Source organism: Anguilla rostrata, chromosome 5 (genome assembly GCF_018555375.3).
Source record: "Anguilla rostrata isolate EN2019 chromosome 5, ASM1855537v3, whole genome shotgun sequence".
NCBI classification, from domain to species: Eukaryota; Metazoa; Chordata; class Actinopteri; order Anguilliformes; family Anguillidae; genus Anguilla; species Anguilla rostrata.
In genome coordinates, this window is record NC_057937.1 from 37,575,546 (window position 1) to 37,599,789 (window position 24,244).

The following is a 24,244-nucleotide window of genomic DNA, read 5'->3' on the forward strand; positions in this document are numbered from 1 at the left end:
GTCTGACAGCTGCTAAGTGCAGAAGCGCATGGAATGGCATCAGCCAAGGGGAAATGTTTCCTTTCCGCTTTTTTGGGCTCCCTGTGTAGGGCTACCTGTAGTGTAAATACGAGCCTTTCTCCCACAAACCTACAGCATTTATTCGGTTATGTTGTCTCTTTCATAAATGTAAATTCCCTCCTTCCCACTCTTTCTGGGTCTCACCTTCCTTTCGCTCTCTCTCTCTTGCCCTCTCTCTCTCTGTCCCTCTCACTCTATGCTGGTAATGAACGGGGTCCGGTTCACTCGGGCGGTTTTTTGGCTGCGTACACCACGCGTAAGCACGCCGAGGTTCGCGCGCTCCGAGGGCGTTCGTCGATAACGGCGCCGCGGCCATCCAGGCGAGGTTTTTTCCTTTCGAAGAGCGCCCCCCCAAACGCGCCGCCCCGCTTCGCGCTACCGCCGAACAAAGCTGCCTTTTTTCGCTGGTTTCACTGCGGGGCGAAAGCTATTGAGCGCCACCCGCTCGCGAACACAATGAGAGCGAATCTGAAAACCCGCCTGAACCAATAGATGCGCTCAGAAGCCCCGGCGAAGCGGATGCTCAGCCTTTGAATGATGCCAGATATGCGAGGTATTTTTAGCCAGAGCTTTGATCCATGAAAAAAAGGCTAATAGTTTTGTTGACCTGAAAATGACAGGGCGGTCGTAGCTTGGAGCAGTCGTGATCTTAATGGGATGAAATAAAGGGAGCGTTGTGGTTCTGATTGATTGCCCGGATTCTGTCAATAGACTCCGGCATTAAAAGTGCTCCTGATTTATTTTTTTAACAAATAATTTTTCATTTACTAACCGGGTTTTTATATTTTCAAAGTTCCTACTGGATGCCCAGAGAGAATAGAGCTTGCAATAGTACCGCCCAGGGAGAGTGGTCTTCAGGAACTCTCCCTCAGTTACAGCGAGACTTTGACCCGCTCTCTAATCAGATGTTGACAAATTGCGCTCCTGGTTTTGCCGTATTTTACCCGCCATAAAAAAATAAAAAAAACCAGCTTGAAAAGATTCGCAATTTTGAGATTAGCAAGCAGCCCTTTATCAACCTGGGAGGGTGTGCGTCGCTAATGCAGCTTTCCAGTTTCTGTGCACTTTGATATCAGTCTTGCGGTTGCAAACATTGCGTCAGAACAGGGAGGGGGGGACAGAGGGGCGGGGGGAGAGGGGGGTGGGGGGGCGGGGGGGGGAGAGGGGGCTTTCAGCCCCGAGGAATGCAATGTCTTGGTGAAAGGGGTTTAGCAGAACAAACGCAGCCAGTTTGTTTGGCTAGCCGAAGCTGCCAATTACCAGCGTATCTGTTTACTTTGGCTCCCTGCTCCGACATGTTGATAAGCCCTTTCCCTAAACTTCTCACTTTATCTTCAGGTCTTTGGTCCCGCTAGTCCTGTCCTTTTTTTATTCTTTTTTTTTTTTTTCTTTTTAAAGAGTGTTGGAGGAGTGTAGGCAGGAAGGGGTGAGAAATCCATTTGGCCAGCGTTTCCTCTCTCCTTCCTTCCTGGTTCCCTTACCACCTCTCCCTCCCTCCCCTCGTCCTTTCTGCAGGGATGTTGTCCCTCTGGTAAAAAGCCAGAGGGAGTTCGGAGAGAGGTGTGGTGCAGTCCGTAGAGCAGCGACTTCTAGAGCCTGGAGCTTCTGTGCAGATTGGTTCGATCCATTACATTACATTACATTTATTTGGCAGACGCTTTTATCCAAAGCGACATACAAAAAGTGCATTTCATGGTCATAGACAACTACTAAACACAGGTTCAGTAAGCTACAATACTTATTTTGTACAGCTATTTATAGCCAAGAACACAGTTTAGTTCACACAGTGAACGCTATTCAGACCTAACCTCTGCAAAGCCATCCCGGACCATGGCAACCCCTGGCCTGTGTTCCCTTCTTGATGACCGATTTCTCCCTGTCTGAATAGAGCAACAACAAAAAAAAAAACCAAAGGGGGGTGGACAGCCCGTGCTCCTTTTACATTTTGGAAAGTCTGAGCATGCTATTGGCCGGGGCGTGGCTCTCTAAAGGCGTTCCTCAGGTAGGACGGTGCGAGACCGGGCAAGCAGCCGCATGCTCTCTGTCCGCGGACATTCGGCCCGTTCCGCCAATCCGCCACCTCTCCCGGGGCGAGTCCCCTCGAACGCTGATGAGCGTAATCTCCATAATGAGTAATCTCCTGCTGCACAACTGCACCACAGCAAAAGCGTCCATTTTCACTATTGATTATATACACACAATGCACTCTCTCCCACACACACGCGCACACGCACACACACAAACATCATATCCCCTCGCTAGCTCGGAGGTAAACAAAAACCGTCGTGTTTGTGCGCCCTTGCGCACGTGCGGGAGCGGTTTCTATGGTTACCCGGCGCTGGGAATCGGGACGAGAGGCCGCGCTGACGCAGCGCATGGCCGGCCTCGGCGTGAGACCCTTTACAGACGCGGTCGGGTAAAGGGCCCCGCCCACCTGTGGCCTCCCGAACAACGAGGGGAGCCCTATGAACGATTCCACGAGCCAAGCACCGGGCCACAGCCCAATTAATTGTTTTGGATTAAAGATTGCGAGCCCACTTAGGGATTGTATTTCTAAGCGTGCCGTGAGTTTAGATTTCCCCAGGGCCCCGCCCTTATCCAGTGGTAAGCCCGCTCTGTGAGTGGCTTTTCAGAACCAAGACGCATACGGTTCTTGATATACATATACAATCTTGATACGTGGTAGAAGAAGTGTCTTTTTGGTCAGGCTTTTTTTTCCCCCTCTAAAGAGGGGGTGGGGACTGAGAGAAAGAGGTCATTCCTAACTCGAGCGTCTAATGAGCACTGTTGCAAAAGCACACGATTATTTTAATCATACTCTAACTCAGAAACGGCTCGTAGGTATTTATTAAGAGGATTTAGGGGGTTCAGAATAGAAAATCAAGATAAGAAATGACGTACGATCTGGCTGCCGGTGGGGGAAAAAATGTTTTTGCAGCTTAAACCCTGGGTTTTTTTTATTTATTTTTAAAAACCATTTCTGGTCAGCTTTGTAGAGAGAAGGAAAGCGGTCTGCGGAACCCTCTCGCGTGGTGTTCGAGTCGACCGGGCCTTTCGGCGTTCGTATACGCGCAGCCTGCGAATCCAGCTCGCTATGATGGATGGCGCTGTCTGTCGCAGCACGCTTAGCCCAGAAGCAGCCTTGAACGTAATTAAATTACCGCTCCGTGTCTGTTTTAGACATTTCCTTCGGTGTCGGCTAACTGACAACCAGCCATTTTTACGGCGAGAAATTAGAACGGTTGTATCGAGGGAAGCCTGGGGCACTGGAACAACAGAAGCATTATTCCATAATTCCCTGTGTAAATATACGCTGGAATGCAGATTGGGTGAGTGTTTTTGCAAAGCCATCCTCCCTGCCATTGTGGGTTGAGCAGCGGTGATTTGGAGGGGGGGGGGGGGAGCGGTGGCGGGGTGCAGGTTGTAAAAATCGCATTTTGAATGATGTGATTTACAGCTTTCTGCTCCCATGGCGAAATAGTTCTCGAGTGTTTCGATGAAGGCAGCGCTTGCCCGCGTCGGCCTTTGCGTGGAACCGCGGGAGCAGACGCATTGTTTTTTTCCGATTGCGTTTCCCCGCCCTGGACCCAGTGGCGAAGCGCGAACGGGCTTTCTCCCGAACCTCTGGGGTTCCCCGCGAGGGAACATCCGAGCCTCGAAAACGCTCCCGTCCACCGAAGTCCGTAAACGAGACGGAATCAGCGTTTGAGTGTGAAGACCGGGAACGGCATGAGCTGTCAGATCACATCCGAAGCAGGCGGGGTTGGGGATGGGGCTGGGGTTGGGGTTGGGGTTGGGGTTGGGGGGGGGTTCTGCGTTTGCGGATCCGGGGCTATTGATCGGACCACGGTTCGATTCCTGACCGGCCTCTGGGAACAGGCCGGCATTATGCAGCAGTGGGGACGGCGTCCGGTCAGACCACATGGAAGCCAGTCGGAGCTCAGCGCGACACATTAAGAAGCCTGTACTCGCCAACATCCGTTTGCCGTCATTAAACAGCGGAAGGAGATCGTGCTGTCATTTAGCATTGAACCTATTGACTCTGCAGTCACAGTCCAACTGTGTACAGAGCAATCCTAATTTTACCAGAATAGACATCTGATCCAGACCTTATGGAACCTGTCATATAGCTCACACAGCTAAATCTGTCTATTTAAATCTGTACGTGATTCATTCTCAATCAGATTTTTAAATTTGCACATCTTCAAAATCAGCAATATGACGACGGAAGGAAAATTATATCACTGGTTACAACTATTTTTGTATAATAGTTATAATTCATATTTTAAAATGGGTAGGCTACTGTATTAGTTTATCAGGATTCTTGCTGATTTGATTTGTTTTTCAGTTGGAAACTGGTTGGAACACCCGGTTAGAGTACTGCCTGTTATATGGCTTTGATTAAACCATTAACATAACCAACAGAGGTGTTTGTGCTTTTACTGCAGAAGACATACTATTTATGTTCAGAGAGAGAGAGAGAGGCAGGGAGGGACTGAACTGTCAGCTTGAGTTTTTTTTCGTCTCTGTAAAATCCACCATCTGACTCCACTGTGAACTTGCAGGAGGCTCCGCCCACTCATGACTGCCAGCGTGCAAATGATCCTTATTATAGATTCATTAGCGAAAGACTGCAGGTTGACATCAAGGCCGAAGACAAGCTCTTTATTATATTCATACCAAAGCCTCCTGGCCCCCAAATGCCCCCCCAGTTTCCCAACAGACCTACTGGATTCATGCGAGCTGTGCTTTGTGAAACGTAAACATCCCATTGCAAACCAGCCATTAGCTCAATCTAATAACAGCTGCTTATCAATTTAGAGAATCTCTGTCAACATCCTGCCCGATGAATTCTGCTCTCGTCACACAGCTGGCATTAACCCTTTCGGTTCTGTCACAGGTTCCTGAGTGCACTGATTCAGGCCTTTTCAGCTTTACCATTCTTTCTCAAGACAGTTTAAAATTCAATTTATCTACCGGACATCAATTAGTAGATAGCTAGCAGGCCTTTGTACATTGTGAATTGAATGTCGCTTAAATTCCGGAAATTGTCATTTTACATTCATCTGTGACGAGCAGTGTGAGGATATTATTATAGATTTAGCTGTATTACAGGGCATCTCCTATAAAAAAATGTGAAGCAGCTCGCAATGGCACCCATGGACTTAAAAAAGCATCAGTGCTCGCATCACAAAAGAGCTGTGCTCAGTAGAAGATTTGAATTCCAGTTTTATGAGCGCCCGTTAGTAATGGCCCCTTTGGCTGCATTTTAAATCTTAATTGTGGAATTTATTTATGACTAACATATAAAGGCTCAGGACCAGGCCCTGTCTTGCTAGTCAGGACTGCCCAACCCTGTTCCTGGAGATCTACAGTCCTGTAGGTTTTCATTCCTGCGGCAACAAAGGAGACCTCGTTCAATGGCTGGAGATTTTGTTGAGATGCTAATTAGTAGAATGAGGTGTGCCAAATCAGGGTTGAAATGAAAACCTAGAGGGCTGTAGATCTCCAGGAACAGGGATGGGCCGCCCTGTGCTAGAGTCTATGTTTATGGGAGAAGGAACCTTGATCTTTTTCCCTCCATTTTGCTAACCTAGTAACTTGGGTGATCGGCTGATCCCTAGTTTGGCCACCCACCAATCAGCAAAGTGTGGCTGTAATGTGATTGGCTCCTCCCACGGCTCGGCCGGTAAACCTGCTAACGGTATTACTGAGTCAGCCGGCGGAGGAGCGAGGCTTCCGCCACGTTAGCGCCCGCGGCGCCGCGGCCGGGTCCCGGACGCCCGGAGGGCGAGCCCACACGTCTGAGTCAGAGCGCTCGGCGATGGAAAAGAGCCCTCGAAGGAGAGGGGGGGGGGAGGGGGGGCTTGTGAAGCTGGCCTATAAGTTAAAAAAAAAAATTGTTTTTGACATTCTTCGACTAACCAGGGCTTCCCCTGCAGGTGCTCACACGTCTGCACGTGAGCGGCAGGAGCGCGCGTTCAGGCGTCTTCGTTTGGGGTATCCTCACAAAAATGCAAACGGCTAACGCTACAAACAGGCTAACAAGCGGCTGCAATGGCCGGGCAACTGTTTTAGCAGAAGGCGGGGTGAGGGCAGGTTGCGGCGCTGTGCTGACGGCGAGCGGCGGTTTTCGTGAATGAGGAGGTGTTCTCTCGAACAGACCGTTGTCTCCCTTCCCCTTGCCGGGTGCATGTTGACCCTGCTCCTCCAGTGTTCACCCACCTGTCACTCATTGGAGAGCGTATACACACTCAGAAAAAGCACAGAGTAATGGCTTCTGCACCAGCGTACAAGGAGAGATCTCGTAAGGTTCGGCTTAATTTAGCACCAACGACAAAGGAATTTTTACAGAAATGCAATGCAGAAGGTTGTATAAAATGGTGTTCTAATGGAAAAAAACTGGAATCATTTCGTGTGATACCATTTCACACTGGCATATTTGCAGCAATATCGATTAAATGTATTTGGTTCTGAAATGTCTTCTCAATATGCTATTTTCCACTGGTGGTGTCGGGTGCGACAAGTATTTAAAAATGATAACTAATGCGCAGGAACTTGCATGCTAAATGCGAAAGCGCAAGCATGTAAAGTCCGATAAGCGTCTTTAAAATTAGGTTTGATTTGTCGTTGGTTGTCTCTAGGCAGTTTTTCTTCTCCAAAATATGCTACCACTGGATTATCTTCTAAGAAGAATAGGTGCTCGTTGTGCTCCTTGTAATAGCTCAGTTTCGAATGGAATGAGACATTCGAATGGTCTCTGGAGTGTGAAAACGAACCTTTGTGACCACCAGTTACCACAGATGATGTCAAATCCACCAAAACTGAAGAATTTAAACCGACTTCTTTAAAAACAGAGATTAAAAAACATATTCACAGGGTACACGTTTTGAACATGTTAATGTGACGTTCAAAGTTTAGAATCGATTGTTGGAGGTTGTGACAGTCGGCTTAACCGGCGTTTGTTTGGCTTGGAGTCTGTCAGCGAGGCCCCCTCCTGAACTCTGAGGCTGCGGCTACAGTCAGTAAAATGAATGAGCTGCGGTGTCAGGAGTGAGAGGAGAGGTCAGGTTCACCGAGGGCTCGGGGGTGTGACTCTCCTGAGTGCACTCCACAGGAGAGAGCTGAGCGAGGGAGCCCAGACAACACACACACACACGCATACACACACATATACGTGCGCGCACACACATACACGCGCACACACACACACACACACACACACACACACACACACCACACACATTTACGTGCGCGCACACGCACACGCACATGCACACACACACATACACGCGCACGCACACACAGGCTCATATCATTAGGTGGTGTGTTTTGCTTCCTTATAATCTATGTATACACACAAACAAACACACACACTCTTGCACAAAAGCAGCTTAGTAGATGTCTCTTTCTCAGAGCACTCACACACACACACACACAAGCATACACACACACACACACACACACAGCAGGCCATTCCACCCAGTTGCACACGCTGACCCCCTTGCTCCTGCCTCCCCCCGTCTAATGTTTGGACTCTCTGCTTGGTGCAGCTGGCCCGTGTTTGCTGTAAACAGAATATGGGGGCACATTCCCTGACCCTGCCCGGGAGAGAGCCGGGAATAATGAAGCTTACTGGGAGGGGCTGGGAATTCATGAAAATTAAACCACTTTCAGGCCTGCAGATCCATCCATGTGGATAGATTGAACACTGAATCCAGACAGGCGCTGTCACACTTGTTCACATCTCCGACTCTTTATTTTAACTGAAAGCTTACGTTAGAGTTGGCTCAAACGTATTTGCCCCTGACTTTCGTGATAATTGAATTAAGGTATAATCACTGATTGCCATTAGGGTATACGGTGCATTGTCACTGCTGCCTATACTCACTGTCAAGATTAAAGATTATAGTCACCGACACAGCGCGTAATTGGTGTGAAATGATTAAATGTCGTTTTCTCTTGGGAGCTGTGCAACCCTTGCCCCAAACCAAACGGGCCTCCGGTGGAACCGTGGCCTCCCCCGCTTCACTTTCGAGATTTTTTTCTGGTCCCCCCTCCACTCTCGACCAATTGTGCCCAAGATTGGGATGGGCTCGTCTCCTCTGGTGGACCTGTCCTTTCAGAGTGAATCTGGCTTTCCTTCCTGACAGTCTGACAGGTGTAGGCTGTAACCCCTGTTCTCACACTTTGCCACTTTCCCAAGGTTCAGCACCGTGGTCCTTTGACTGGCCTCAATTTTTGGCTCCGGCCTGAGTCCTGCTGGACGGGGGAAAAGCGGGGGGGGGTGAACGGTTAGAGCGAGCGGGGAGGGGTGGGATGGGCCAGGGTGGACGCGAAGACTCCAGGAATTTCATTAGCACAGCACCCTGAATTTTCCGTCTATGTGTTTGCTGTTCCTGACTCTGAATCTCTCTTCTGTCTCTTCTTCTCTATGCAGAATGGAAATGCCTCCTGGACTGACGAAGCTGATGGAGGGAGAGGAAGAGGCGAGGCGTCCAGAGACTTCGCCAAGGTGAGCCTGTCCGTCACGCTGCTTCTCCTTCGCCGACCTGTTGCCGTGACAATGCAGGAATGTCCCATTTGCATCAAACGCTTTTAAAATGAATGCTGTGTGTTAAATTGTAAAATTAGGATCAAAATTGTTTAGAAGAATTTTGTTGTTTATTGCTTTTGACTGTGTTTGTGAGAGAGTGTATTTATATCACTAATGCATTGAATGTTTTTTGGTACACTATGTTGAATGTATTTTTAAAAGGCACATGACTGAAAAGTATCAACTTCATTACGACACAGGACATTGCATGTGAATGCCTGAATTTATTTAAACATTTATAGATTATGATGCTGTCCAGGATGGTCCTCACCCAAATACATTAGTAACATTCTACACATTATGGATGAACTTGCCACCCCCTCCCCCATTTTGTCTATCTCGTTTGAGGTAATGAATGCATAATGGAGGCAGAGATACTCATCTGTGGGCTGTACGTACTTTTCCTTCTCTGCAGCTGTACGAGTTGGACCATGACCCAAACCGGAAAGAGTTCCTGGATGACCTGTTCACCTACATGCAGAAACGAGGTACGCCCGTGACTCTTCCGTCCCCCTCTCCCAGCTAAGACCAACGCAACCTAGTCTGACCCCTTCACCACTGACAGATTCTGTTGTGCCTTAAAGTACCTAAATCGCATCCAATGAAACCATGTTCTCCTCCAGCCATTCAGAATTAGCTGTTTGGCCCAGTGTTTTTTTGTGTCATTTGCCTTAACATGGTCACCAGATTGGAATTTGTCTTGAATGCAAAATGCAACCAAGATGTCTCTTTGCTTCTGATGTGCATCCGTTCAGATCACCTGCTGCTTTAAAAAGCGGTTTGAAGTTGGGAATTGCCTGTATGGGTGGTGGCTTTTTGGTAAAGCCTCTGTGTGCTCTATTTGCGGTGCCGGGGCGCCCCCAGTTCAGCGTAAGCACGCCGGAGGTGCCGAGGAACCACGATCGGCCTCGTTTTTAAATAGGTTTCCTCAAAGTCCAAATCTCGGTCACCTCTAACCCCCGCCGCACACAGGCTAATCTGGGCGCTGAGAGAACCGCCTGCCTGACGATTCCCTCGGCTGCGGTTTGCAGGCAGGTTCCCCCTGGGGCCTGCTCGCCCTCCCTGCTTCGCCTCGCTAGAACGCACGGTGGAACCTGCACGCGTCGCAAAACCTCGAGTCTTCGCTGTGTGCGTGCAGATATTAGCAAGTTGTTTACTTTTTTTCTCTTTTTTCATTCCCTTTGAGTTGATAACGTGTAAAGCACTTAAACTCTTCCTGAACTAAAATCTCTGTGGAAATCTGTTTTGGTGTTGTCAAGTTCCTCTTTACTTTCGTGCCACTTTTTAGGCAAAGTTTGCTTGGCTATTATACTGAATTGCGGTAGTAGCCTTAATGGCCAGGCGGAGAAGATGGGTGCAGTCAAACCAGGGGTTAATAGTCCCGTTGTATCTGAGTTGATTTCAGTTTGACTTCTCAGGCTTCCTCTTTGGCAAGATGGTGGAATGACTCATTGGGGTCAGTTCTCAACTGATACACGAAGAGGCCTCTCTCCCTGTACCTGAACTTGTGTCAGACTTACACAGGAACTTCTGTTCACGCTTCTCACAAACCGCAGTGTTTGTTGTCTCTGTTTTAAACAAAGACTGGTTATCTTTTGGTCTTTTACCTTCTACTAAAATCTGAGGGCTGTGCTGTTTATATGCGTTTGCGAGTACATAGAAGGGTTGTTGCCCTTTGCTTAGTCACAAGGGTCCCCAAGTTTGCTGTCAAATTTTTAAAAAGGGAAACCATTTCAGTCAGAGAAACGGCTTCCAAAGGGGAATTTTTATAAATAACACATGCAGTAAAAAAAAAGAGGCCCACACATCCTCTGGTGAGTTTGCTCTTGTGTGCTTTGCCGAGAGGATTTTTTACGTAAATATTGTTTTAAATGTCTGCCCCAGAGGAGTCAACATCATCGACCCTCACCCTCTCCCCTGCGCAGTTCTGCCACCGAACGTTTTTGTACCATTAATAAAGTTTTTAGAACCCGGCTGACGCTGGCCCTGAGTAGTTTGAGAGGCTGCCGCTCGATGTTCTTGGAAAGCCCGAAAGCGGCGAGCGAACGAAGACGCGCCGACCGCCAGGAGGAACTCGGGAGACCGCGCGCCGCCCGGCGTCTAGACGGTCACTGTTAGTGCCTTCCCTTTCGACCCCGTTTCCCTACAAGCAGTCAGAGATTGGGGCGGGGTGATTGATTGGTTGCCTTTTGAAAGAGAAGGGGAATCACCAAATTCCTTCATCTTCGGGGCTTGGAGCGTCTTCGCAGGCGTGCCGGTGGGAGGAGCCGCGAGCTGACCCCCCCCCCCCCCCCCGATCCCTCCGATATCAGACCTCCGCATTTTTTTAAAACGGTGCCACAGGACCGAAGCCCCGGCTGAAGAAGCGCCCTTTGTCCTGGGTCTGTTTGGTCGTCGGCACTTTTGTTCCGCATCATTTACTTTGCCCGTCCCTCAGCCGCCTTAACTGGCGGCCTCCGGTGCTGCATAATCTAGGAAAAACACGGTACAGACGGCCCTCGCCATTCCTGTGGAATGCACTGTGTAAATGACCAAGATTTGGGGAATCCACAAAAACTACAGTGGAGATGCCTGTGGCTTATTCCCAAAGGAGGTTTGTTCCATACACAAAAAGACAGCATTCTGAGAGTAAAAAAAAACAAAAACTGTATTAACCAAAAATAATGACTGACGCGTTAGTGATGGTAAATCTATAAAGGGATCATGTAATATGTGTGTAATAATTGACTAGCTCTGGCTATGTGAGATAAGTAATACAAATGGGATGAAAAGATGAAAAATGTGTTTACAAAGAAAAATGTGTGCTCTGAATTGCGTGGAGAAAGATGAAGAGCGCTGTGTGCTCTCCCTCTCGATGGCGACCCAGCGTTGTCCGCTACAAACGTGCCCGCCGACCCACCCTACCTGGCAGCACCGTCTGACAGCAAATATGACCTCTTTAAAGGCCGAGACAAAACAACGGTGGCCTGACCCTTCTTTCAGAAATAAACACCACTTGGCTAACCGCCACCGTTTTGTAATCTAGCGCTTTGATCACAGAAAAGCGAACTGGCCAAGCCGTCTGTTCGCTTGGGCGTGAAAAGGTCACCAGTAGGCGCAGCCACGGCCCAGAAAGGGCGTTAGGCGGACGGCCTTCGCCACCAGATTAAGAACGATACTGTGAAACCGGTCCGTGCCGGTCGGTTTCCTGCCAGTCGCGCTTATTCAACGCGGCTAGGTTTGTTTGTGTAAATCCTTGCGTGTGTGGTTCAGGCTTGTTGTATTTGTGTAAATCTGTGTGTGCATAGTTTAGTCTGGTTTTATTTGCTTTGCTTAAAGGCTGTAAGTCTTGCTCCTCAGGGGGGCTGCGCCACGGATGTGGGTGGATGAGGGAGCCACGTGGCGCACGCTACGCTGTTTTCACAGGTCATGTTTACCCCCCCCTCCTCAAACTCTTTAAAATGATTGGTCGGGAGCATTAAAGTCAGGAACGGCGTGGAGCCCGGGCGCGGGGCGCGGGGCCCGGAGCGCGTTAATCCTCCGGGCCCCTGCGAGCAGCCCGCACTGCGGCCCCCTCCCGCCTCCCTGCGCTCACCAGCGGCAGGAGCGTGCGTTCATCATCGAGGAATTTCGCCAGCTGTCCGAAACGTAGCGGGACCGCGAGGAGGGCAGATTGATGGTTTTTTTTAGAGAGAGAGGAGCAGCTTTTTACTGTCCAGCGGGGGCAGAGCGCGGAGCGGGCAGGCAGAAAGAGAGGGAAAAAAAAAAAAACCAAACCGCGCACAAGTAATTTTTATTTATCGCTGGAATGCGGGATAAGATCTGTGTAATTTACGTTCTTCTGCCTCTGGGAGAGAAAAAAATTGCATTCCCACGAACAACTGGCCCGTGGATCGAGAGAGAGAGAGAGAGAGAGAGAGAAGATGGCTGACAATAGCAGAGATGGAAACCTTTAAATGGCCTGGTTTGATTGGGCCATTAACCCCCACTCCCCCCAAAGGTTTCACTTAAGCAGATGGGAGATCGTTTGCGCCGGCCTGCCCCCCCCCCCCACCTTCTGAAGCCGGAGATGGTGGTGGTGGTGGTGGGGAAGGGGGGTGAGGGGGGGGCAGGGGGCTGCATGGGAGACCGGGGGCTCTTTATTACAGAGGATAAAAACGGCTGTCGGTGCTGTCCAGAGGACATGATTGATGACGTCGGCCATGACGGACGCGTCGAGCGCTAAGGGACGTCCGCGGAAGGGGCCCGGGCGTCGGGAGAACGCGCAGGCTGGGATAGAACGCCCACACGCACAAGACGTCCAGGTTGTTTAATCCAACGGTTTCACGCGCGGGTTTGGGGTGGGGGGGGGGTGGGAAACATATGGCGCTTAGCTTTGAGTGACATCACAGCTGTGGCGCTGGCGGTTTTTATTGTAGAATAGCCCCCCTGAAGTGTGACGGGGTGTTTAGGGAAGTCTCGGCGCATGTTGCCCTTCCCCGGTTAAGAGGCTTCCCTGGTCAGGAGGATTGGCGGGGGAGGTTAAGACCGGGGTGATCCGCCAAGCTGCGCGCGGACAGGACGGAGGCCGTAATCCGGCCCCGCTGACAGGCCCCGCGGCGTAATCCGGACGCAGCCGTGAGGACCGAGGAAAGGGGGGGAGAAAGGCAGCGATTGGCCCGTCAAATAAAAGAAAGTAGACCACACCCGGTAACCAGGGTGTTGACCGCTTTTGATTTGAATTACCACAATTTTTCCGGTCACTCGTTTTCTTTTTTTCGCCATTCTGATGTTCCCAGGCTGTTGGGAGGATTTGCCAGAGGAAAGGGGGGAAGGGGAAGGGGGAGGGGGGGGGGGCAGAGGGGAAGTAGCCATGTTGGCATGCCGTGGGAACAGTGGAGGCGCTTGGGACAGGGGGCAGGGCGACGGGGAACACGAGGAGGCTCCGGAAACATTTGAGCCGCGCATCGACCCAAGAGCTCTGTTCACACCAGTTAGCCGATTGAAGTGAATTCACTCTGCATTTGCATTGCATGGCATTACGTTATTTTCTTAGCAAGACCCACCATGTTTGCAGTTCTTCATTCGACACCACCCGCGGTGTATTTGTACAGCTGGGATTTTTTTTTTTCTGGTACAATTTAGGCAAAGTTCATTCCTCAAAGGTGCAAAACTCTTTCCCTTCTTAAGGCTGGAACCTGTTTCCCCAAAGTGCAGATTTCAGTGCTGTTGGAACTGAGCTACGCTTGCTGATCCGACGCATCGAAACTGAGTTCAGGACCGCGCCGCGGTGTTCTGTGTCTGTGTTTTTATGAATCGAGTCGCGCGACGAGTCGCCGCCGCGCTCATCTCCCGCTCGATCTCCTCGGCTGTCGAGCTTCCCGCGCTGTCGTAAACGGCTCCGTTTACCCTTTCACGCGACGGAGGCCGCCCCCCGAGCCGGGGCCACGCTTCGGGAATTTCGGAAGCGGGGATTTCTGAGCGCTCGAGCATCGTCGGAGCGGAGGGAAAACGCGCGGGAAGACCGGCGATTTTTTTCCCCTCTCCGTCGCTCCTGTCTTCCTCCCTGTCTGCCGCTCCCTCTGTTTATTGTGCTACGGTGGCCGCCGCTGAAACTCGATAACACCGGGGGAGGAGTGTCGGGGTTTGAGGGGGGGGTAGGCTCTGGATTAAGGGGCCTCCTGTCCTAGCGCGGGTGATTAATGAGCCCCTAAAACCGGGAGCCCGGCCCTTTGATAAGGGGGAAGACAGGCGGCCGCGCGTCGTGAGAGTGGGAGGGTGAGGGGTCTGCGCAAACGAGGGGAAGGGACGGCCGCCTCCCTTTCTCGCTCCCCTGTCTCTCTCTCCCTCGTTCCCTCTCTCGTGAGGGAGAGAGAGCGGAGCGGAGAAGGGAGGCGGCGGTCTCGTTTGCACGGAAACGAGGCCTCGGGTCTTCCATTTCCCGCTGGAAGCCGGCCCATCCATCACGGGGAAAGGGCCCGGGCCGGCAGGCTCGACCTGCCGCAGAGGCAGGAGCAGAGAGGCCTGCCGGGGGACCCTCCGCGCCGGAGACGCCGCCTGGATAGAATCAACCTTCTCGGGGTTGTTTTGAAATCGTTGAGTTATCGATTAGGCTCGAGAACCTGGGCCATGGCAACTGGGAAAAATGCAGGATGGAACCCAGAGCTTAAGCATGTGCAGAGAAACGTACGCAATCGCCTGCAAGGCAACACAGAGCTTTTCAATCACATTTATGCAAGCTGCTCTATCTTACGTATGCTAATTACATACTTATATACAAGTAACAAATTATGTTGTGATAACAAACATTTTAACTGCAAAATTTCATTAAAGTTAAGTCAAAGTACTACAACCACCAAGGTTGTAACTGAGCTAATACCAACAATGAAGTAGTAAAATATAGTATAATAAAGGTAAAACAAATCTATACATTCAAGGAAAGCTGGTACAAGGTTAGACACCATGATAGCTAACTTTGATAGTACTAGCAATAGCACTACCAAGCTGTCAAGTGGCTGGTCGCTGATTTGGCATGGTTGGTTTAGATTTTGTTTGGCTTTAATTGAAACTGATTTTACATTTGGCTTTTGTCAAAGATGAAGTTCTCTTGGATCTAGGTTTGGAACCCCATCCGGAGGGGAAGATCAGGGCAGCGACAGGAGTGGTGACAAAACTATAGCCGTGGGGTTCTTTAAAAATTGCAGATGTCCAGTAGGGTGGGTTCGTAAGCTAGCCAGTGGGGAGGGGCAGTAGCCCAAGGGGTGTATGGTACCAGGGCCTGGACCTGTAGCTGTATGTGGTATTTGGGAAGGAAATGGCAGATTCTCTTGGATTTTAGTCACCAAGAAGGGGCAAGAAGGCATTACAGAAGGAGAAGCTGGAGAGCATTGTCAGTGGTTATGTGATGGAGATAGCTTGGCTGTGGGTTTTGAACCACAGCCCCTGCTGGCCACCACCAATCAACAGACGATACGATTACCGTGGTTGACTAAAGACCAAGGTCCTCAGCTATGATGAAACTCTGAGCTCCACTGTGGTAACTCAAAGTGGTGCAGGCGGATTGCAGATTCGAACGCTGCGGCAAGGATTCTGAAGAGGCAGCTTTTTACTCCCTTTTATTTCGATTTTGAAAACACAGAATGTTCATCCCTGTGACAATATACTATAAAAGCAGAATTTTGTTCTCATTTTGTAAAACAATTATGGCTCACCAAAAAACATGTTGTGAGCCATAATTCATCCGCATAAAACTGCAGTAGGATGTTCGTGCGCACTGCAAAGTTTGAAATTAGATGAAGCTTCTGTTCCATTGGAACTGCAAGTGTGTGAAAACAACCTTCGTTTAACGGACCCTTTGTCCTCTTCCAACTTACTTTTTCAATACTCAACTTGTTTTCAGGGGAACGTGTTATCGACGATCCTGTTTCTCGCATTTTTAATTTACAAATGCAGCTGCCTTGCTCTCTTTTTCTCTCGTTCTTTTTTTTTCCAGAATGGGTCCTCAGTTAGAGGACTGGGTCCACAATGCCTGCGTTATCAGCTCCTCTGTAATTACAGACGTACTGTATGGGGATTTGCCTCTCCTAATCTCCAGAGCTGGGAGGAACTTAATTACAGGGGCCTATAAATAATTGGAGTGAGAATGAGGAATGAGGGCTCGATCAGGAGGCTTGATAAGCTCCCTCCATGTCTCTCTCCGTCTTCATCTTTCAGAACGAATCAGAGACTCCTTCCTAGGGTGAAAGCCTGCAGAGCACAACAAGATACTTAATCCTTCCAAAAAGGGGAAGTTGTGTTGTGGAGTTAAAATCAGAAGGGAAGCTAGGTAGTGTTCCGGGCGTTACAAAGGCTGGAGTCTCGATTGGTATATGGCAAGCAGACAGCAAGTGCTTTGTGCAAATTCCATATGTCCTGCCTTGATATTGATCTTCATAATTAGATTTCTCTCTCACAGGAAAATTATTGGCAGTTTAGCCAGTGGCTTTAGCGTTTTTGTTTGCTTTCTCCAGGGCAATTCATATGTTACATGATTATACACTTTTTTTTAAATGCATGTTACCTGCAGTTATAGTTTACTAAAGCAATTCAAGCTGTGTACTTTGTGTCCCAGGATAACGCTATGTTGCATCCATTCAGCAGAAGCTCCTTCAGAGTGACTTGCATAGTGAAGCAACATCATAGTACCCTACGTACCATGCTAATCCACTCCACACCTCCCAGTCCCCTCTGCCCCCATCAGCGACAGTAAGCCTATGCTGTGCAAATTGCGTTTCATCCAGGAATCATCAGGCTCGTAAAAAATGAAACCACTTCCTGACCTGTGCCCGCCTTCCGGTCTGGGACCACCCCTTCCCCCCCCGCCCCTCCCCTCCCCCACCGAGGGACAGCAGTCACAGGCCGGAGCCGCAGCCCCACGCGGCTGCTGACGCTGGCGTATCGATTACCCGCGCGGAACTAGAAATGGCGCGGGTGAGCTGATGGCTTTATCTGTCAATCCGTGCGCGTATCGATCCTTAGCGATCGCTCGCAGCGGTATGAAAGAATGCCGGGGCGGGCGGTGTGGGGGGGGGGGGGGAGCCACAGGAATTCCCTTGAGACGCTGTCAATAAACACGTCTAAATCACTGTGCCAGGAGTGTCTGCTCGCTCTCTGTTTACCCTCTGAGAAATGAGCGCTTCCGTTCGTCCTCGCCGCGCTCCTCGGTGTCTCCGTGAGGTCGGACGGAAGGAAACGCAGATGTTGACATCTGTTGGCTCTCGAGGCTAGGCTCGGTCAAATCCAATGCGTGCCTGTTTGAAAATTGAAACACGACTGTGTTTTGCTTTCAAAGGCCACCATCTCACAGAACTTCCTGTTTTGGAATCAATGTTCGAGTGCCCCTCCAGAAAGCCTAGCCGTGATTAGCATGGTTGAATTGCTGTTTTGCTGCTCCTTTTACCCAAAATGGCTGCGGTGGCTTTTTGGAAATGTTCCGGCCGGGGCTGTGTGTGTTTTAGAATCCGACCAATTGGGTGTAATGAAAATGGGCCGTCGGTGTAGCCCAGTGTAATAGAATCCGTTTTCTTCGGTCGTTTCTGGAAAGCCAAGCTAAGTGATTGAGTCACGTGTTTACCCGCTGCTTAAAGACAAAGGAAGGGTTTTGAACAGAAACAGATCTGCAGAGTGGTTGTTTTCTATTCTTGTGTGATTGTCCATTCCGGTGCCTGCCCACTTACTTCTGTGTCCAGTGAGGGAACGGAAGGGAACTTCTTCATAATCTGCATCAATGCAGTTAATTGTGCTCTTCCCTTAAGTAGCTTTGCGTCGTAATCTGGCTTTAACCCCCTTGTAGGAAGATTTGGAACAGCAACAACTGCCTGAGGTGTCATGTGCTCGCATGTATGTGCATGTGGGTATATGTGTTTGTGTGTGAATTTAGTTTCAGCGGCCATTTCTCTTTAAGAGCGCTTTCACACATAACATGCAATTGCTAGCCAATCCCCTTCTGATGTCTCACTTAGGTGCGAAAAGGGGGTGGGAATGGGAGTTTTGTTTTAACGTTGGTTTAAATGCTGTCTGTTTTCCGCCGTCGTGATATTCAGTGTCGTTTACATGTACAGGCAAGCAAGCGAGTGTAAATGAGCGGTCATGTGAAGATACTTGGTTGAGCAATAGGACTGCCATAACTCAAAAGAAGAGTAATCACAACTAAATCACGCTGTCTGTGGTCTATTTTTCAAAGTGTGTGAGCCAGTGCAGTGCCCACACTGCCAATGCTAATATGAAATGTTATAAACTGAAAACTCATAATCTTCATAATTGTTCAGTCATTTATCAGCATATAACTATTCCATGGTATGTTAGCTTATATTCTAGCTATTATCTGTCTTTTCTTACATATAAATAAAATGGGTATTTGGGCAAAAATGGCGCTCTGCTTTGTAGATTTATTGTAGGATTACGAGTGTAACTTGGCACGCACTGTGCGTGCTTCAGTAATTCTTAAACCAGAATAAACAGTGTTTCCGTGGAAAAGTACTCAAATTCTAATGCCTCCAATTGACTCTGCTTTCACGCTGGCCTCTCTCTGCAAACGAAGGGGCCATTCGAATGCTGATGGTGTGTGTGTGAAAGCGCCCGACGGCTTCCCAGCTGTGGCAGACAGACATTACCGGCAGACAGGAGAGGCGCTTTGCTCTTTTGTTTATTCGGGCGTCGTCAGGGGCAGCGCACATCAAAGCCCTTTTAGGGCGCGCGGATGAGAGGCTGGCTAAGCGTAGCGCGCCTCGAGGCACGCTGCGGGAGCGCGGAGGAAGGCGTGCGCGTACGCCTGCAGGCCCCTCGTCTCCCCGATCCCTTCATCTGCAGTAAGATCGGGGTCCGAGATTATCTGACTTACTGCTTGGTTATCTCGTTTGCTTTGGTCTGTCCATTTCGGCTATCTGCTACGAAAGGCTCCGTAGTGAATTCCCTGCGTTGAGCGTCGGCTGCAGTAAGAGAGTGGCGAATCAAAGCGGGGACGTCGGCTGGGGAGGTTTTCGCTTCTTCTCCGGTGGCGATCATTCTTAGGGGCACGCGAGACCGCTTGCTGGCGCTCTCGACAGCTTCCCGCCGCCGGCGATTTGTCACGGCCGGCCGAAGCCTGCGCACCTCCAGGTAGGCAAGGGACTCGAGTTACAGCTGAAGTGCCCGTCTCAATTTACGCGAGGTCCAGCCTTTTCAAGCCCCCTCCCTGCCCCCTCCCCCCCACGGCAGGTGACCCATCTTTATGATTCGAGCGGTGGGACTCATGTTTCTTTTGCGGCCACGTCCCTCCCCCTCTCTCTTACAGATCTAATCAAGGTGAATGAGATCAAGGCTTTCTGGTGTAGGCTAATTGTGGACGAGCCCCAAATGGCTTTTAATGTCATGTGACTATAAATGCAGTGAGCTCCATAATGTTTGGGACAAAGATATATTCTTTTTTTTTTTCTTGATTTGGCTGTGTAATCCACATTTTAAATTTGTAATCAAACAATTTGCGCGTTGTTAGAGTGCAGATTCTCAGCTTTTATTAGAGGTATTTTTTCACCGTGTAGAAATTACAGCCCTTTTTTATACATAGACCCCCCCATTACAAGGCAATGTAATGTTCAGGACAAACGGCTTCACAGGTGTTTCTGATTTGTCAGGTGTGTTCAGTGTCATCAGTGCAGGTGTAAGAGAGCTTTCAGTATCTAGTCTTGATTCTAGTCTTTTGATTGCTTTTGGAGTCTGTTATTGGCTTTTGTCAGCACGAGGACCAGAGTTGTGCTAATGAAAGTCAAGGAAGCCATTGTGAGACAGAGAAATAAGAAAAAAAACAGTCAGAGACATAGGCCAAACCTTAGGCGTACCAAAAGCAACTGCTTGGAACATCATTAAGAAGAAAGCGACGGCGAGCTCAGTAATCACAAAGGTGCCTGGTTGGCTAAAGAAGACCTCTACAGATGATGACCAAAGAATTCCCTACATGATGAAGAAAAAACCCCAAACATCTGTTCGACAGATCAGAAGCACTCTTTAGGAGGTAGGTGTGGATGTGTCCATGACTACTGTCCACAGAAGACTTCATGAAGAGAACTACAGAGGCTGCATTGCAAGATGCAAACCACTCATTTGTTGCGAAAAACAGGATGGGCAGGTTTCAGTTTGCTAAGAAGTACATACTTAAGAAAAAGGTCTGGAAAAAGGCTTTTGGACAGATGAGACCAAGATTGACTTGCATCAAAGTGATGGCGAGAGCAAGGTGCAGAGGCCAAGAGGAACCCCCCCCAAGATACAAAGCACCCCCCTCATCGGTAAAACATGGTGGTGGAGCTGTTATTGTTTGGGCATGTGTGGCTGCCACGGGTTCTGGCTCACTCGTATTCATTGATGATGTAACCGCTGATAGCTTCAGCAGACTTAATTCTGAAGTGTGCAGAAGCATTTTTTTCTGCTGAAGTTCCATCACTTGCCTCAAAACTCATTGGATTGAATTTATCCTATAGCAAGACAGTGGTCCCAAGCATACTGTAAAGCAACAAGTTTTTTTAAGCCAGAAACTGTGAAGAAAGTACTGTTATTTCTACATGGTGAAAAGCAAAGTGTATAAAATACCCTCAAATAAAAAGCTGAGAATGTGCTCTTTAATCATATATGAATTGTTTGATTACACATCTAAAATGTGGAATACAGGGCCAAATTAAGAAAAATTTGTCTTTTTCTGAAACCTTATGGCACTTTTGACAACTCCAGCAAATTGGATTTGAAATAAAACAATGGATATGAGGTTAAAGTGCAAACTCAGCTTTTACATCAATATCAGGTGATTCGTGTAGGAATTACAGCCCAGTGCTTTAGCATATACAGTATATATATATATATATATATATATATATATATGTATATATAAACCTCCTACCTCATTTTAAAAATAAGTTGGTTTATTCTGAAACAGGGCTGGTTCAGGGGTTGGACTAATTTAGGTGTTGGGAATTGCAGACAAGCGCCAAATGGCTTTTAATGTTATGTAACTCCCATGTGACCTCCCACCTATTTTTTTTATTTGGTGTATTTTAAAATATGTTGGTTTATTCTGAAACAGGGCTGTTTTAAGGGGTTGGGCTAGTTCAGGTGTTGGGGAGGTCCTAGAAGCGGACACAGGGAGGGACCGAGGGGCCCGGCCCCAGCTCCTGTGAGAACGACGATCCGGGCCGGGCCGCTGCAGCAGCAGCAGCGCCAAGCCTTGCCGCCAAGGTACCGCCATGGGTCAGGTCCACAGCCCGGTACCAGGATCCCGCACATCACAAGTCGCGGCGCTGATCGCGCGGCGGGGAGAATTTTATCCGTCAGACCTCCCGACAACTGCGGCTTCCAATTCTCCCCCCCCCCACCCCCCTCCCCGCGAGTGCCGGGGGGCGCGGCCAGACGGGCTAAATGGAGCGCGGATATATACTCGCTACCACTTGATATGAAAGGCGAGGCGGTCATGTGAGCGGATCCCGGACTAAAGATAGCCGGATTCCGCCCGCTTCATCTGGCCCTTACCTTTTATGTCTGTGGGCCCCCCGACATCGAAAATAAAACAAAACGGCGCTGGGCTGAGCGCCGCGGCGGCTCTGCACAATGCAGCCCCCCGCACCCGCGCGGGCGAGCGCGTAAACCCAACGGCAGCGGCCGCGGGGAAAAATAAACACGCAGCAGAAGCAGTCCGTCTCTCTTAACTGCGGCCCGTCCCTCTCTCGAGCCGGGCGGTGTCGAGGGTGCAATGTTTGGGGCTGAGTTAGAGGGGTGGGAAGCAGGCCCTGTTTGGGCTCTGGGTAGGGGGTGGGGGGGAGGGGGGGGCGGGGGTCAGGGGGGTTCCTCCAGACACAGTGGAAGGACTCAGGCACAAGTTTGCAGGTTGTGTGCTGTGGCTCACGCTACTCTTCTGGCAGTGATCCAGCGGCTTCCCAGCTGGCTGTCCTCTCTCTCTCTCGGTCTCTCTCTCTCTCTCTCTCTCTCTCACTTTCTCCCTCCCTGTCCTTCTAATTCCAAAATGCTTTATTGGCTGGAAATACTTAATACAGCAATTATTCCATACAGACAATATACTTCATACAGTACATATATGACTCAGGATCATTGACATCCGACTTGGAAATGTCATGCCTTTAAAATGTCTGTATGATTAGTCATTAAGATGATGATATGCTTGCACAAGCTCAGAGACTCTTCTTTCATATGTACTCATCTCAGAAGTATTCCAGACGATCGTGACGATGCTGCCACGAGACAGTACAGTTACGAGATGAACGGGAAAATAAAATTGAACTGCCCCCCCCCCCCCACCCCCCGGCCGGTCAGCCGTGACTCAACCAACCATGTGACATTTGGATAGACCAGTTGCAGACGAGGGGATGTCTGTGAACTGGTGGGGTGTTTGCGAACTGCTTGGGCTTCCACACACCGTGCCGTACGAACTCAAAACACTACGTTTTTTTTTTTTGTTCGTCTCTTGTTAGAAACGCGTCTCAAACAAAAAGGTTCGTTTTGAGTACACTGACGCCTTTACACAATGACCACCCGTATGCACTTATTTTTTGTAGCCACGTTTTTTTGTGTCTGCCCTTTTCAATGGCAAGGGTGTGTTCACTGAGCCTGTATTTGTTTGGGGTCTGTGTCTGCTATGTATCTCTTACAGTGTAGAGATACTCTACTAATGTAGTTTGTCTCCCTCTCCCTCTCACTCTCTCCCTGTACGGAGTCGAGAGAGGGGCATGGCAAGCATGGTTTCTGTCATCAAATCAATTCTCCTATACATACTGTATATACATATATATATAAATATATGTTCCAGAGCTGTGTTGTCAAATCAGATGGGTGTACATGTTTTCTCTCGTGTTTAATGCGCTCAGTCTGCTGTGAATCCTGTTTGTTGTAACCATTCAGTCTTTATTGCATTTTCCCCCAAACTGGCTTTGATGATGGTCTTTTCTTTGTTTCTTTCGTGTTGCGTCTATCTGTAAGACCTCAACAGGAGCCAGGGTGCGTCTACGTTCTCGCTGTAAAATTCATTTCCTGTCCTCTCCTCAATCTCTGCCTTAAAGAATGCTGTCGCTCTGCCTCTTAATTATTTAAAGAATGCTGGTAATGTGAAATAAGCCATATTTGATTTACCACAGTGGCGTCAGGCCTGGCCCATTGATTTATTATAGAGCCCTTTAATGTTGGCAGCTGTTTTACTCTAAAAATAGGTCAGAGGTCAGATGTAATGACCTTGTTTTTACAGAGAGGAAGAGTGGGGGGGAGGGGGGGAGCTCGGGGAAGGGGGGAAGGGGGGAAGGGGGGAGCGGGGAGGGGGCTCTTGGGGTGGGGTTAAGACAATGCCATAATTAGCGCTCATCTACATTTCTTCGCCTGCCCTCATTCTGTCAGTAATGAAAAAAACATATCACTTTTTATTGGGGCTCTTTGTTTTGTTGAAGGCATTAGAATGTCTGCGTGTGCAAGTTCCTGTGTTCTCATGTGGTTATGTCAGAGGTCAGTAGTTGCCAGTAATGCATTACTGTAATGGTTCTCCCCAGTGGGATAACAGACTGCTGAATTCTGGCCCTCCCCGCCCCCCCCCCCTTCTGCTTTTTTACCTCCACCAAAGCCAAAGCCAGAATCTGCACACACAGCCCTCCTCTGTCCGGAGCTCCTCACTGCAGATAGGGCCAGGGGAGTGGTTCACCAGTACCACTTCCCACAGCAGTGACCTTTGACCCCACAGAGCCATTAATCACTCTCTTTCCTGATGGCTGATGGGAAAATCAGTCCAGGGCTAGGGAGAGGAAGTTCGTGGCCAGTTAGAGACCATTTCAGCGGAGCAGACAGGGGCCATTCCCTGCTGCTCCCCTACGAGCGTCAGCCAATCGCAGCCCTCTCAGCTGCTGGCGAATCAGTAGCTTACCACCGGAGGCTTTCAGTAAAAACAAAAAATGCGGGACATTTCTGTGGTAGCCAGCATTGTACAACACAACAACCTTTACCTTTCTATGGCCCAGGGTTACAGTGCCCTGCGATGTGTTGTACGTTTATGAACGTTTTCAAAGACAGTTTTACAATTAGCTCCTCAAAGCCATGTAATGCAATCTGGCCCTAGCTTTAAGCTGCTTTAAACCAGAT

At 49.3% G+C, this 24,244-nt stretch overlaps 1 protein-coding gene across 1 annotated transcript in view; it reads left to right on the forward strand.

The window, feature by feature from the left end:
• Positions 1-24,244, forward strand: part of si:dkey-205h23.1 (AT-rich interactive domain-containing protein 3B) — a 55,615-nt gene that overhangs the window by 12,405 nt on the left and 18,966 nt on the right. Inside the window, exons 3-4 of the mRNA XM_064336070.1 lie at positions 8,501-8,575; positions 9,072-9,144. Coding sequence (XP_064192140.1) covers positions 8,501-8,575; positions 9,072-9,144 — 148 coding nt within the window. The remainder of the gene's footprint in view (positions 1-8,500; positions 8,576-9,071; positions 9,145-24,244) is intronic.